The sequence below is a fragment of the Heloderma suspectum genome, chromosome 2 (assembly GCF_057233095.1).
Source record: "Heloderma suspectum isolate Gila_16-S chromosome 2, 16-S_ref, whole genome shotgun sequence".
In the NCBI taxonomy this organism is placed as follows: Eukaryota; Metazoa; Chordata; class Lepidosauria; order Squamata; family Helodermatidae; genus Heloderma; species Heloderma suspectum.
This window is the reverse complement of record NC_139459.1, coordinates 216859475-216873724: the sequence shown is the minus strand read 5'-3', so window position 1 is coordinate 216873724 and position 14250 is coordinate 216859475. Positions and strand designations below refer to the sequence as shown.

Sequence of the window (14250 nt, the reverse complement as noted above, 5' to 3'; positions counted from 1 at the left end):
TGTTATGTGTGGAGACATATATCAGAGGGTATGCAGTGTTGGCAGGAGGAACTTTAGAAGTAGATGAGATTGTATGAAGTCACCTTACCTGTTAGAAGTAAACCATTTTGGAAAATAAGCACAGCTTTACACCACGTGAATTATGTGGTGCCTTCACAACACAGAACCATATATGGGAGACATAATAATCAGGCCTAAAACAAAGCTTTAATTAAAAAAAAACACTTAAAATCAGCAATTATCCTGTTACAAGTTGATAGTACACAAATAAAGCCACCTTGAAAACAGTTCTCTTAAGTCTACGGGGTAATGCATCACACAAATACAGCAATTTCTATTTCTTCAGTTTGCATGGCATGTCTTAACATTTTTGTACAAAACTACAAAAATAGTATTCTAAATGCATAGATTTGCTGTTACCAGCATTGCTATATAATCCCTTCTACTCATGTTTAAATAGTATACATCAACTTGCAGAACAGAAGGTGATAACGGGAAATGCTTTAAACTTATTTCTGTTGGCAGAACTATTAACTCCGTATAACAGTTAACGTTGGAATTACTCTTGGTCCATGTAGCTGGTATGGTGAGGAAAGGTTAAAAAAATGTTCTACAGCAATATATTATGAATGAAAACCATTGGGCAAGAAAAAAGTACTAAAGATTTTTTTCCCCTACAGTGTGCTTCCTGTACTCAGCTTACTTGTCTTACTGCTGTTAACCGCTACTGTTACTTAAAAGACAAGCAACTACAATAAAGTTAAGCTTATCCTGAATATAACCTCTTAACCATACAGGCCATGTTTGCATATAACAATGATAAGTAATGGGTTAATTAACCCACTGTTTGCCCATTTTGAATACGCAACCTTCAATCAGAGGTTGCTCCATGATATGTGAACCCGGACACTATGGGTTAATCATGAGTTAAACAACCCAAAGTTAACCTAACAACTAACTGCAGGTTAACTGTGGGTTGATTAACCCACAAGCCATAGTGTCTGGGTTTGAACATCACAAAACAATCTCCAGTTGGAGGGTGCATATTCAAAATGACAGTGGCACACAGCCCCAGCAAATCATAACAACTGGGTCACTGTCTCAATAAGATCACATTGCTTGACAATTCATGAGGTGCCAGACTCCAGTTGACTGAGGGAACAAGTACCTATTGGGAAAATAGTTGTGATTATTCTTTCCCACAAAGCCATTTTTCCTGTCTGCTTGTTCATTTGATACTTGAGACTTCTAAAGTGCTTGAGCTGTACAGGAGCTTAGCGCTAGCTCCACTCAGCAAATATAAACTGAAGTATAAGTGTTTTAAAAAAACACTGTATCTAAATTGAAAATATCAATTTATAAAAATATTCACTAGTAGGGATAATACAACCTTAACAAGAATGTAAGGTTTTATAGGACTTAATCCACTGCTGTAAATATTAAACTTCAATATGTCAGTTTTGCCGCTTTGGTGTTATAGCAGGGTCTTTCCATCAGTATTGTTCCTGCAGCATTTCTGAAAGGAGAACTGATGCTTCTCGCTAAAACTAGCTCCAGCTCTTGAAAATCCTGAAGCCTGCTGACGTCTTTATCCTTGAATGAATAAGAAAATAAAATTATTTAATTGATTGGGTGTAGTTTAAAGCAGTTTTAGCTGTGAAAGAAAATGATAAGCCAGGTGATAGGCTCCACCGAGATTACCAGATTGAATATTGTAAAATGCTACCTCAAGTGTCTCAGTTATGGAAAAATATTCCACTGTAAATTGTGGGAGTGGCTCCCTACCCAAGAAACAAGTTTATCATACTGACCCACAGTTTGATATGGAGCAGTATGGTGGGTTACTGACAGTAAGGTACACAATGACCACTCATTAATATGTGTAAGCTCTACTCCCCAATATACCTACCAGAGCCTTTCATGAGTAGAGCATGAAGGTCTGAAGCAGGATTTTATTTGTGTCTGCCCGAAGAGGGCTTTAGTCACTGCCATATACAGGGGAAAGATACTAGCTTTTACTTGATAGAAATATCTGTAATCACAGAGTCCAAAAACTATTTTTACCTAGTTCATAAATCTGCAGGAAATTAGAGTAATATCAAATCATGAGAATAAGTAGGGCTCGTACTGCTCCCTAGTTCATGGCATGAGCTAATTCCATTAGTACAAACAAAGGTATGTTAGCTATTAGGGCTGAGAAACTGCTTTCAGCCCAAGGTCTGAATTCAATTTTGGGGCCACATTCCAGTGATGTGTGCGGCCAAGCAAAAGGGACACTAATGGGCTAGATGAGGGCCAATAAAAAACAATCCTTTCAAGATGGAAGCCCTCTGGATTAGTGGTTCTCATGTCTGGGAATCGAGTAAATAACTTGTCCTAGCTGGGATTACACTTCTGATGCTGGAGTTATGGAGCTTGGGAGTATGCCTTGATTCATGTTTGCCACTGGAGGCCCAAGTAGTCTCTGGCTTGGCATGCTTTTAACCAACTTTGGCTCACCTGCCAGCTATAACCATTCCTGGGCAGGGATAGCCTGGCCACATGCCATGTCATGTGAATCCAGCAAGTATGGGTTATGCGAGGGTTAAACAACCCATGGTCTGTTTTCGTATGACACGACAAACACCAAGCGGGGGTTGCATATGTAACTTCAAGCCTATGGGCATTGTGACTTATTGTGGGTTAAATAACCCTTAGCGAGTTGTGGTGTGTCATCTGAACCTGGTCATTGGCTGCTACCTGAAATTTCTGGTTGGAAATGACTAGACATCTAGCCATTCTTTAGCATAAACTCCTTTTCCTGCATGAGCAAGAAAGTATTTAATGTTTACTCAGAAGAACAAGTTCAGGTCAATGGATTCTCAGAAATACAGCAGAGCTTTCAATCTGATGGTAATTTGTGCTGTCTCATGTTTCCTATACGTGGGTTTTTCCCCTACAAAAACATGTGGTTTAGGAGTTAGCTGTTTGGCATGGTCAGAAATATGAATTATTTTAAGGGCTACTAATATTAAAGGGCAGAATTTGAAAAACAATAGGTGAAATCTGGAGAACCCCTCACATGACGAGCAGGCACTTCTGCTTGCAGAAGGGAGGAGTGTTACCAATCCCAACTGAGTTTTTACTCCCAGCTGCTTTCCCCCTCCAGAGTGGCTTTTGCAGGATGTGAGGTGCTGGAGTGGGAAGGAGGTAGGAAAGCCTCGTTGCATAAATGGACATCCACTCATAGTTCTTTGGATCCTGCCCAATACTCCTTTAAACATATGCATTAATAAAATTGCGTATGGAGATAATAAACAAAATGCATGATCCAACTTTGACATGATCACCTGTTTGGTGGTGAAGGGCCCTGACGCCAGCTGCTGTTCAGGGGCAGGGAGCCTAACCTTTTCCTTGCCCCCAACAGTTGCTCTGTAGTATCTGGTTTAAAGGAATATTCTTGCACATAACGTGTGCATCTTTCGGTTTTGCAAGAGGACCTCTGAATTGGGGCTAAAACTCAATAAATTAAGAGGCACACATTTGGCATTTTCTAGAGAACAAATCAGCTGAATATAGTGCACTCTAATTATGTGTGCACCAAATAATAGATAATGGGTATCTATTGCCTGTACAAGGCCATAACCTGGGCTATTTTTTCTATTGTCTGCACTCTATGATGGATGGGGATCCATTTCCACCAACATGTCCAAAATAGAAGAATCAACATATAAACAAATACCTAAACATTTTTTTTAATCCTTACCTTTCTTACCAGTGTATTGGGTAGCTTTCTAACCTTCTCCACTTGTTCAGGATTGACACCCAATTCGCAGCAACTTACTCTGAGCAAATCCTGATAAGTCAGCTCTTTTCTGTCCAGTTCAATTTCAATGAAGTCTTTCTCTTTAGGATTCTGAACTCTTACTTTAAGCACCAATTCTGGATATTTATATGGGGGGAAAGAATGAGTTTTTAAATGAAGTTAATTACCACCAACACATAGGGAAAATGAAATGGCAATCACTTCACTGGCAATCCCAAACCCTTTTCCTTAGATGTATGCCCCACCAATTTCAAAAAGAAATTCACTACTAAGGTCTTAAACAGTTCAGCCTGTGTTATTTAGATTTGGGTTCTGTTTTCACAAAGACTGTCAGGGTCACAATCCAGGAGTCAGTGGTGACAAATTGATTTCAATGGGACTAAAGCAGAGGCTTGCAACATCTACTTTTTTTTAACTAGAACCCTGAAATCCATCAACTGCAGCCTGCTTTGTGCAAAAGCCATACACTTAGAATTCTGAGGCCAGGAATTTCTTCCAAGTACCAGAACTCAATAGAGCTCACAATCCTTCCACACAAAAATCCACTCCTTGCTACCTCAAGATTTTGTCATTTCAGAAGTAAAGGGCTGATAGAGTCAATTTGTTGCTGTTATAAATCAGAAATCCTCGCTGATCAATGCAAATTGTCCAGAGATCTACCTTCTGCCCATCCCTGTACTAATGTACACGATTCAGTTTCGTGTACTTCAGCCATGTTTTTTGTTGGCTTATGCAACCACAGATTCTCAGACAAATGTGTAAGTGATGTCAGCAGAACTCAAAAAGAAAAACTAACAGTTGGCAAAAAAAATCCTTTAAAATGGTAAAAACATAAAAAGGAACAAGCTGTGGTGAATTTGTTATTAAATTACAATTTGCATAAAGTAAAAACTAAGTGAATTCTATGGCATGGCAAACAATAACTTGTAGAAATGTATTTTAAAAACTTGAGAAAATAAGACGGGTACCCTGCCAACGTTGTTTTTTTTTAAGTTCCACTGGTTAACTTTGGAAGTACTGGTCAAGAGGCAATTGTAGAACTGCTCCAGTCCGTTAGAATTAGTTGAAAATATTAACAAGCATTTGGCAAGGGGTAGAATGAAGAAGCAAGTGGGGTGGGGGGCTAGGACAGATGGATAATAAAGATACTGAGGGCACAAGGTGGAAAAGTAACTCACAGGCCATTGCCACAAAGATCTCCTGAATTTTCTGGGTTTTCTAGCCAGTACTAGCACCCATTTAATCCTCTTGTTTTGTGGTAGCTGCTGGGGTTTAGCAGTGACATAACTTTTTCCTGTATCTGATTAGTGCCAAATCTGCTAAAAATGTCTGCATCTGCAGATTTTATGGGCCCCTGGATTTATGATACCCTTGTTGTTGTTGTTGTTGTTCAGTCGTTCAGTCGTGTCCGACTCTTCGTGACCCCATGGACCATAGCACGCCAGGCCTTCCTGTCCTGCGCTCTCTCCCGGAGCGTGCTCAAGTTCATATTCATTGCATCCGTGATGCTATCTAGCCATCTCATCCTCTGCCGTCCCCTTCTCCTTTTGCCTTCAGTCTTTCCCAGCATCAGGGTCTTTTCCAGGGAGTTTTCTCTTCGCATTAGGTGGCCGATACCCTACTCTTAAGCAATTAGATTTTAAAGCTGGCCAACTTTTCAAGATGGGTAAATGGAGTGCCACACAGGATGGTCAGAAAGCATGTGATGCCATGCTATTATTGAAGCTAAGTAGGTGGAAGACACCTTTGGGAGCAATATGTAAGTTACTCTTCAGAAGGCAAGCAGGATACAAGTATGACACACAAGACAGATAAGCAGAGGAATGTAAGGGTTTGAAATGTTGCACTGGCACAATTGTTAGAATGTCTATGCCTCATTCTTAAAATTGACACGTTTGCACTGCAGATCTGAGGGTTGGGCCACATGTGTTCCAACCGAAATCGTCGACTTTAGAAATGCTGTCTACTTCCTCTGTTACAATGACAGCACTCCTTTCAGTACACTGAGCACCTGCCAACCTTTCTGCTATCATTTCTGAGATACAGCTCCTTTTTTCTCAACAGTTTTCTCAAAAGCTTCTTCCCCACATGACTACTACTGTATGGGAAGCCACCATTTCTCCTTTCTCTTACAGTATCTGTACAGTGTGGAACCTCCGCTTCTGAACACATTACACAGGGGAAGGAAATGGGTCAATGGACCAAAGAAACACTGTGGAAATGAGTGGTGCCCAACAGCAGGGGTGGACAGAAGGTAGATCGCCAGCTATTTTAGACTTCAACTCCCAGACACCCCTGCCAGAATGACTAATGGTCAGGAATGCTGTGAGCTGAAGTCCAAAATGTCTGGAAATCTACTATCTGCTCACCCTCACACATCTACAAAATGACTCTGCATCAAGAACCAGTTAAGGAAGCAGGCCTATCTTGAGAACACTCCCTTTAAGAAAAAAGAATTTTTAAAAAGCAGCTACGAAGTACAGCAGGTAGTGATGCACACCATAATTTGCAGCTAGCCGTTAAAAAAGTGTTATAATGGAAAATGACACATTTCAGTACCTTGCATATTATATGGGAAAGTTCCTGTGAGAAGCAGTGGGTGTAATGGCAGAGCAGTGCCCATGCAGGAGCCATTTGCTTGCTGAGGTACATGGTGTCTAGATACTGCTGAGGTAAATAGAGCTCTGTTGTGACATGTAGGTGAGGGATAAACAGGGCAGCTCTGGCCTTCAGGGCTTGTGCATTCTGGTGCTCCTGTGCTGATGGGAGCCGTGAGCGCCCCTTCACGGCGAAATTCAATTTCTTTGCGCAAAGAGTTGGGTGTGCAAACATTCTCATCTTGAGTTGCTGATAAACAAGGACTAGGCTCACCCTCAAATAAGGAAGAGATGGCTGTGCTAGGGTCCTTGGGTGGTGCCAAGGTATCAAGGACACTGTTCCTTTCTTGACTGTAAATGTAAGGGAATGGCAGGTGGGTCAGATAGTTCGCAACAGTTGGCAGCTTTAAGTCATTCGCTTCTTGATTATCGCATTCTTCCACTTCAGGGGAGGCTGGGGGAAAAGAAAAATAGAGTATTTTAAGCATCTTGTCCATTTAAAATCATAACAAAGAGAATTCTCATATGCTTTTCAGAACCACAAGAATTAATACCTGATATCTGTAAAATCATAAATGGCTATTTTTAACCTAAAAAGGAAAAGCAAACACCTTTCAAAGAACAGATGAAAAAATGGACAGGGCAATCTTAACCCTGATCTCTCAGAGCTCTGACTTCAGGGCCTCTGAGTTATCCAAACCCTTACTGGACCCATGCCAGCAAGGTGGAAGGGAGGGAGGAGTGGTTTTTCTGTCTTTTTTCTCCTCCCTAGCCAGAGTTTTTCTTTCTTTTAACTGATTCCCTCGCTTTGAATTAATGTACGCCAGGACTGGTGTAGATTATTAGCTGGTTTGGGGGCGTGGCTGGAGGCCAGGAGATATCCCACTTTTCTTTATGAAATGAACTCAAAGCAACCTCCAAAAAGAAATTATGACATACTTAACACATGATACAAACAGTTCAAGTTACTAAAATCAATTTTATGCAATTAAACCAAGAGCAGGATAAAACAATTCAGCATACAGAGAGGCAGTACTTTAACCCATACTAAAAGTGAAATAAAAAGGTCTTAGCAGCCTGACTGAAGCTTAATGGAGTTAGAACCAGTTAAACCTATGTGCTATGTACTCCTGCAGGGAATCTTGGGACAATTCTAGGACTTAGAATAAGCCTGTTCACACATAATGGTGGCAAATCATGGGTTAATTAATCAACCCACAATTTGCCACAGTATGTGCCTGATGCATGCTGCTACTGCTTTACATAATTTACCTCTGATCAGCTTGATTGCAGGTCGTATTGTGACATTAGAGCCTGGGCCATGTTTCCACGACAATGGAAGGAGAAGCTAATGGAGGAGTACCAGATTTTTAAAAAGAAATAGGCTTTGCTGTGAGCAGGGTTCCATGAGCCAATTCTCCGCAGCAGTAAAAATCACTTCACAGAACATACTTCCTGGTGGGGGTTGGCGTGAATGTCATCTGACTGGCAAGGGCTGCTCAACCAATAAGAAAGGCTTCCTCTCCCCCCCCCCATTTTATCCTTTCCCCTGAAAGTGCAGATGCACCTGCATTTCAGGAGCAGGCCTCAATGAGCGCAATGGGAGTTACTTCTGAGGAGACACTAATGGGTTTGTTGTGGGAAAGAGAGGAGTAAACACAAAGACAGAAACCAGCCCCCATTGTAACCTGCAGGATATCTAAAACGAAGCTGTGAAGTACTTACTTCCTAAAGCAGTGAACTGGAGCCTTAATCGCTGAATCACACTTAAGGAATTAGGCTTTAGAATGTGCCATTTCAATTGAGGGGGAACCTCTTTAAGTTCTGATGTGGGATTCAAAGGCAAGCCACATTCAGCACAATGGGAGTTACTTCTGAGGAGACACTAATGGGTTTGTTGTGGGAAAGAGAAGGAAAACAGCCCCCATTTTAAAGCACAGGATCTCTATAAGGAAGCTGTGAAGTAATTACTTCCTTAAGGCAATGAATCGGAGCCTCAAGATCATGCTTAATCACACTTAAGGAATTGGGCTTCAAAATGTGCTGTGTCAATTGAGGGGTTTCTCTGTAATTTCTGTGGGCATTCACAGGGTAAGACTCATTCAGCACAATGGGAGGAAACTCCCCTTGACTAGGGTCACAGTGAAAGGCACACCCCTGGGCAGAGCTAGCATACCTGAGGTCAATGCGGGGGTTGGGGCACACAGCAACTATACTGGGGAGAACCCAACTTAAGGAAAAGAATTGGATGTCAAGCAGTCTTAGGAAATTTGATTTTTCTATGATAAGCTCCCGGGTGGCTACTGGATGGCCATGATGGCATGTATCTACCAACCTGAACACGCAGCTGGCTCAGAGTAAATCACTGATGGAAACACCACCTGGACACTATGGGTTATATGTGGGTTAAACAACCCATAGAACTAATTGTAGGTTAACTGTGGGTTGTTTAACCCACAAATAACCCATAGTGTCCAGGTTCGCACATCATGAAACAACTTCTGATTTGGTTGATTATGCAAAGCAGCAGCTGCAGATGCTGGGCACATGCTGTAGCAGATTGTGGGTTGATTAATTAATCGGGTTTGCCGCCATTACATGCAAACTGGGTCAATCTCAATTTTGATATGGGAATAACAGGGCCCAAAAGACATAGCTGGCACCCCACAGAAATTGAGAGTGCTCACTAGATTCTACAGCCAATGAGAAGCTTCAGCAGACCAATGGAAGTGGAAAGGGCAGGGCCAGTCCAAGACATGTTGCTTGTCTGAGGCAGAACAGTAAATGGTGCTCCACCACCACCAAGTCAAGGCAGATAGTTCCCAAAGTGAGCCAAGTTATTTTGCCACCTGAAACAGAAAATTATACAAGCACGTCTCCCGCTCCCTGGCAGTAAACATGGCAATAACAATAAACTAACAATCTGCTGTCCTTTCATGGCACCCAAAACCAGCTGCCTGAGGGGGCTGCCTTATTCTACCTAATGGTAGGGCCACCCCTGGGAACAGGTTCTCGGGGGGTAAGAAATCTGAAAACAGAGCTGTGATAACCTCTTAGAGGAATGGGAAATAGAAATAACCTCCTATCTTGGGGAAAGGAATCCCTTATTATCCTTATACACTTTTACTGACAGCTCAAATTACATGCTACTGGGCAAAAGAATAGCTATGAGAGACATCTCCCTGCACTGTAGCAATGGAGCAAGTATACAACATATTTTTTTAAAAGTTATAAAAGGAATTATCCCAAGTAACATATTCATGAAGGTTTAAAAAACCCCTAAATAAAACAAAAACTTTAAGATACTGAACATAAAGCCCAAATAAGGTCAGATCCCCACCGTGTAGCTCACACTTCCATTATGACCCTCATTTGAAATCTCTGATGAGTGTAAGACTGACAGTATAGGTCTCTGCTATGAAAATGTTGTCCATCTAATGCATTACATTAAAAGTCCATAACATATTTTTTAAAAAGACAAATACAAAATGTCACGTGTACCTCCCAGAATATTTCTGATTTCTTTTTTTGAAGTTAAATGTGCTGCTAGCTCTCCATTAATTGTTAAAATCTCTTTATCAGCTCCAGAGTCCAGCAGGTAAGCAACCACTTGAGGGTGGTTCCGTTTGCAAGCCCAGTGTAAACAAGTCCTAAGTAAAAGAAAGATATTGGTTATTTAGCCTCTATAAATCTCTGGAGCTCAACATGCAGCCTGCAGATGCCATTAATGTGGTCTGTACCCCTACTGTCAAAACTGCATTCTCCCTCCCCCCCCCTCCCCCCACAGCCAGTTGACTAGCTGTTTGGCAGGCTGGGGAAGTGCAATTTACAGAAGGAGGACAGCGGGCGGACAGGGTCATCCCCATGCACCCTCCTCCCCATCATAGCTGTGCTCCCCCCAACCCACTAAACACCTCTTTGGTGGATTGGGGCAAGTACAGTTGTGATAGGGAGGATGGCAAACAGGATTGACTCACCATGCAGCATTGTCCCCATCACAATTGCACTGCCCCAGTCTACCAAACAGCTGTTTGGCAGGCTGGAGGAGCATGAGTTACATAGGGAGGACAGCACTGGTAGAGTTATCCTCACACACTATCCTTCCAATTTAATTTGTGCGTGCGTGCGTGCTCACATGCACATGCATGCACAGAGATGGTTTTCACTGAGGAAAGCTGAGGAGTGCACTGACTGGCATATTCTTCAGTAGTTCCCACAGTCCAATCAGCTGGGCAGCTGAGCGGGGGAAGAGTATGCGTATTGGTGTGGGGAAAGGATGTGTTGTAGGGAAATAATCTGGCCCAAAAATCTATTTGGACTCTTTAAACTTAAATAACAATATCCCCATTAGAACAGGTCCCCTACAACCCTGCCTAATGGGGATATGTTGGATTTGTAGGCTATGACTTGCCCAGACAGCAGCGTGACTTTATAATTAGATGCTCGTATGATTAGGTTGTGTTTTAAAACATTAACAAAAATCAGATATATTTAAGACAATTATAGAAAGAAGATGCCATCATGGTAACAGTTAACAAAGTTTTAGAACAGGAAGATGAAGACATTAACTTACAAGCTTAGAAAAACAGACATTACTAGTTTTTGCAGTGTTCTGCTAGCAGAGGTGATTCTCTGCTGGGAGTGACCCCACCTTCTGCTCTTATAGTTTTACATTTAAACATGATATATGATGTGATTGGTTAGCCCAAGCTCTTTACATCTGTCCATATCAGCCATTCACGTCACTTGTTTATCACCCCTTTCTTTTAGGGAACTTTGTCTACACCAGTTGCACTCTTGGCTATGTTAATGTACTCCACCCTTAACCACAAGATGTTGTTGTTGTTCAGTCGTTAACACACCTTTTAAATGAGTAATCAGGTTTGGACAACACACCGTTATTTAACCCATGGTGAGCTGCGGCACCCACAGACGCCAGGTTGAATATGCAATCCCCACTTGGCTCGGGTGGCAGTTATAATTATTATTCTCAAAACCAGACTGATGTGTTGCCAGGCTAATAGCCCTGAATGTGAGTGCAGTGAAGCACATAAGTGTCAAGTGTTAATGGAAAACCCACTCATAGCAACCATATAGGATTCAGAGACCAAAACAAAAACATGCTATCTACTGCAGTGGCCAAATGACTTTAAAGCTACTCCCTTTAATTCGATGTGGTTTAATATTCTGGGGATTCACACTTTTTAAACCATATTGTCCTTTGCTTGCATTCACACAGTTATACAAAAATCCTTCCCATGAATCCTTGTTCTCATTTGAAGTGATCAGATAGGATTGGTGGGGCTGTAGCTACAAGTTCAGTCCTTAGTATTTAGAGATGCCTAAGGTCCTGGAAAGCCACTGCGAGTTGACATAGACAATATTGGGCTAGATCAGCCTTCCTTCCCACCTCCAAATGTTTTGGACTTCAACTCCCATCAGCAGCAGCCAGCATGACCAATAGCCAGGAGTTGTAATCCAAAACATTTGGAGGGCACCGGGTTGGAGAAGATTGGTCTAGGATCCAGCTGGACCAATAGTCTGACTAAGTAAGGCAGCTTCATATGCATGTTTGTATGGTAACACCTTTAATGTTTTTAGATTTGGGTAGTTTTAAGGGGAGCAGTATAGGAACTCCCCGCCACAGAAGCAACATCAGATACTCATTCCATACAACTGGAGTTCCAATTTGCCCAACATCTGCAGCACTTCTCTCATACAAGAATTTACAGCAGGAAGTAATAGATGGAAACTGTGCTTGAGCTTTTGGGAGAAACACAGGATTATATTACTTCATCATTTGCTTTCTGACCACTGGAAGCTGAGTAACATAGTGACTAAGGGCCATACTGCACAACTACATGTTATTCAGGAGATCTGTGACTAGATCACAAAGGGTGGGGAGAGGATTGGATCAGAGCACTGGGAAAGGGTTTTTAAAACTCATGATTTAAAAAAGTAATAATTTCCCCAAGCTCTCCCTCCCCCTCCCCGTTTGTCCTGCAGCGGACTGCTGTGCTCTGAAATGCCTTAAAGTGGAAATAAAGAGGTTGGGAGAACCAACTGCAGATCTCCTGCATAATGTGTAGATTGGCCTTCAGAGTGTGAGTTGTCATTCCCCAAATCTTAGCTCCACCAATTTTTATCTCTCTTCGTATAGTACTTAGTTGTAGGTTCTCTATAAATAATATTATTACATATCTTCAATACTGGGGGACATAATCATACTTGATCTGTCTTGGATAGCTAAAGCACATCGAACACTCCGCCGCTGCCCCCCCCCCATTAAAAAAGTATACAAATGTTGGATGTCATTAAGAATGACTGTGATGGGTGATATGCAAAAATATAGGTGTGATTGCTCATCCTGAATGCATTTCCCAGAGGTCTCTGGAACCAAAGCTTGACAGGAGCCTCTACGTCGCTCAGAGTTTCATAACCAAGCAGTCCGTTGCCAGGATCTACCCGATGTTTGGCCCGCCCGTTTTTGCCAGACGCTGGTGGGGGCCTGCCCCCTTTTGTGAACCGCATCTGGGCGGCGGGCAGAGGAGAAGCAGCGGGCGGGGGTGCTTTGGGGGAAAGGCGCGCGCACCCTGGAGCGCTATTTGCGTGTAACGTGCTTTGCTGTCGCCGTCGGGGTTGCCCCGCCATACCTATCCTGTGACGGGGTTGGGGAGTGGGGCGGTGGCTGCAGTGGGAAGGGGCACAGCACGGAGGAGCCGGGGAGGAGAGGAAACGAGGGGAGTCTTACCAGCCATTGACTTCATTCTGGGCATTCACCTCCACCCCCTGGCGGAGCAGCGTCTGCGCCTCCTCGAGGTCGCCCAGAGCAGCGGCTTCCCTCAGCCGCTCCTCGAGATGGCCGCTCATCCTCTCGCCCCCCTCCCCAGCGCCCCCTGGCGCGGCTGCCCGGCCCAGACGTGCCCCTTCGCCCCCCTCCCCGCACGCACGCCCAGACCCTGCGGGGCGAAAGGCTGGGCGCGAGCGGGAGCTGCTGCGGCTCCGCGCCCGGCTCGCCCGTCTGCGGGACTCTATTCTCGGTGACACACCCGGCGGAGGCCCTCTGGGGCCTGCGCGCCCGCGCAGCGCGTGGCAGCTCCACAGGCAGCCTGAGGGAACGTTGCTCGCTCCGGAGGCAGCCAAATCCCCCCGAGCAGGGGGGGCCTGTTCACACACCACACCCACCACCGACGCCGCATTAAGGAACGGGCAAGGCGGGCAGCCGGGAGGGCGTCCCTCTCCTGGTCCACACGGGATTAGTGATGCTAAGCCCCGTTTCCTTGGCAACAACGAAATCGGTTGGGCAAGGCGCGGGGGTGGCCATGCCGCTCCATAGCCAGAGCCAAATGCTCTCACAGCAGCGAATTCTGAACAGGCGTTTCAACAATATACTTCAAAGCTTACTCCTAAGGTAGCTTTCTAGACTACTTCCGAAGGCTTGCACCCCCATGTAACATACAAATTGGCAGTAAGGTAATTCTGTACTACCAACAGGCTAGTCCGAATTACACGTTTGCCATGTTCAACTCATTCCCCGCCTAGTAGTTGGAGGGGGTGTAGTCAGAGAATAAAACCCCAGTTTGGGGTGCTATAACACTGTATTCCTCCAGTATAAGATCCTGCTTTTGAATGTGTCAATTTGGTATTCTCCAAGCCACACAAAAAGCAAAGGTAGCTGTGTGGGCCAAAAGAAAACATTCCAAAATCCATGTTTGGTGGAGATGTACACTAACCACAAGATTCAGTTCAGACCCCAATTCAGTGATTCAGAAAATAGTCCAGTTTGGAAAACAAGACTGATTTGGAGGCTGCCTGATTTGACTCAGGACCAAACTTGAATCTCAATTC

At 43.6% G+C, this 14250-nt stretch overlaps 1 protein-coding gene across 3 annotated transcripts; it reads right to left on the bottom strand.

Annotated features, from left to right (window-relative positions):
- Positions 1-186: 186 nt before the first annotated feature.
- LOC146354004 (ankyrin repeat domain-containing protein 40-like) lies at positions 187-13648 on the bottom strand. Of its 3 annotated transcripts, none has more exons than XM_084837938.1 (5): positions 13154-13648; positions 9904-10052; positions 6365-6856; positions 3746-3921; positions 187-1593 (listed from the first exon to the last, which is right to left on the bottom strand). In XM_084837938.1, the coding sequence occupies exons 1-5, from the start codon at positions 13270-13272 to the stop codon at positions 1447-1449; spliced, it is 1083 nt and encodes a 360-aa protein (XP_084694064.1). In that variant the 5' UTR covers positions 13273-13648; the 3' UTR covers positions 187-1446. The 3 variants fall into 3 exon arrangements, with proteins under 3 accessions (XP_084694064.1, XP_084694066.1, XP_084694065.1); XM_084837940.1 differs by having other exon boundaries at positions 6677-6856; positions 13154-13549; XM_084837939.1 differs by having other exon boundaries at positions 188-1593; positions 3755-3921; positions 13154-13549.
- Positions 13649-14250: the final 602 nt, after the last annotated feature.

Bases quoted from the DNA above. Each gene is read 5' to 3' on its own strand.
- LOC146354004 (XM_084837938.1), bottom strand. From the start codon at position 13,272: ATGAGCGGCCATCTCGAGGAGCGGCTGAGGGAAGCCGCTGCTCTGGGC. The intron at 10,053-13,153 runs GTAAGACTCCCC...TCTTTTACTTAG, and splicing joins CAGAATGAAGTCAATGGCTG to GACTTGTTTACACTGGGCTT. The intron at 3,922-6,364 runs GTACTGAAATGT...ATAAATATCCAG, and splicing joins TTTCCCATATAATATGCAAG to AATTGGTGCTTAAAGTAAGA.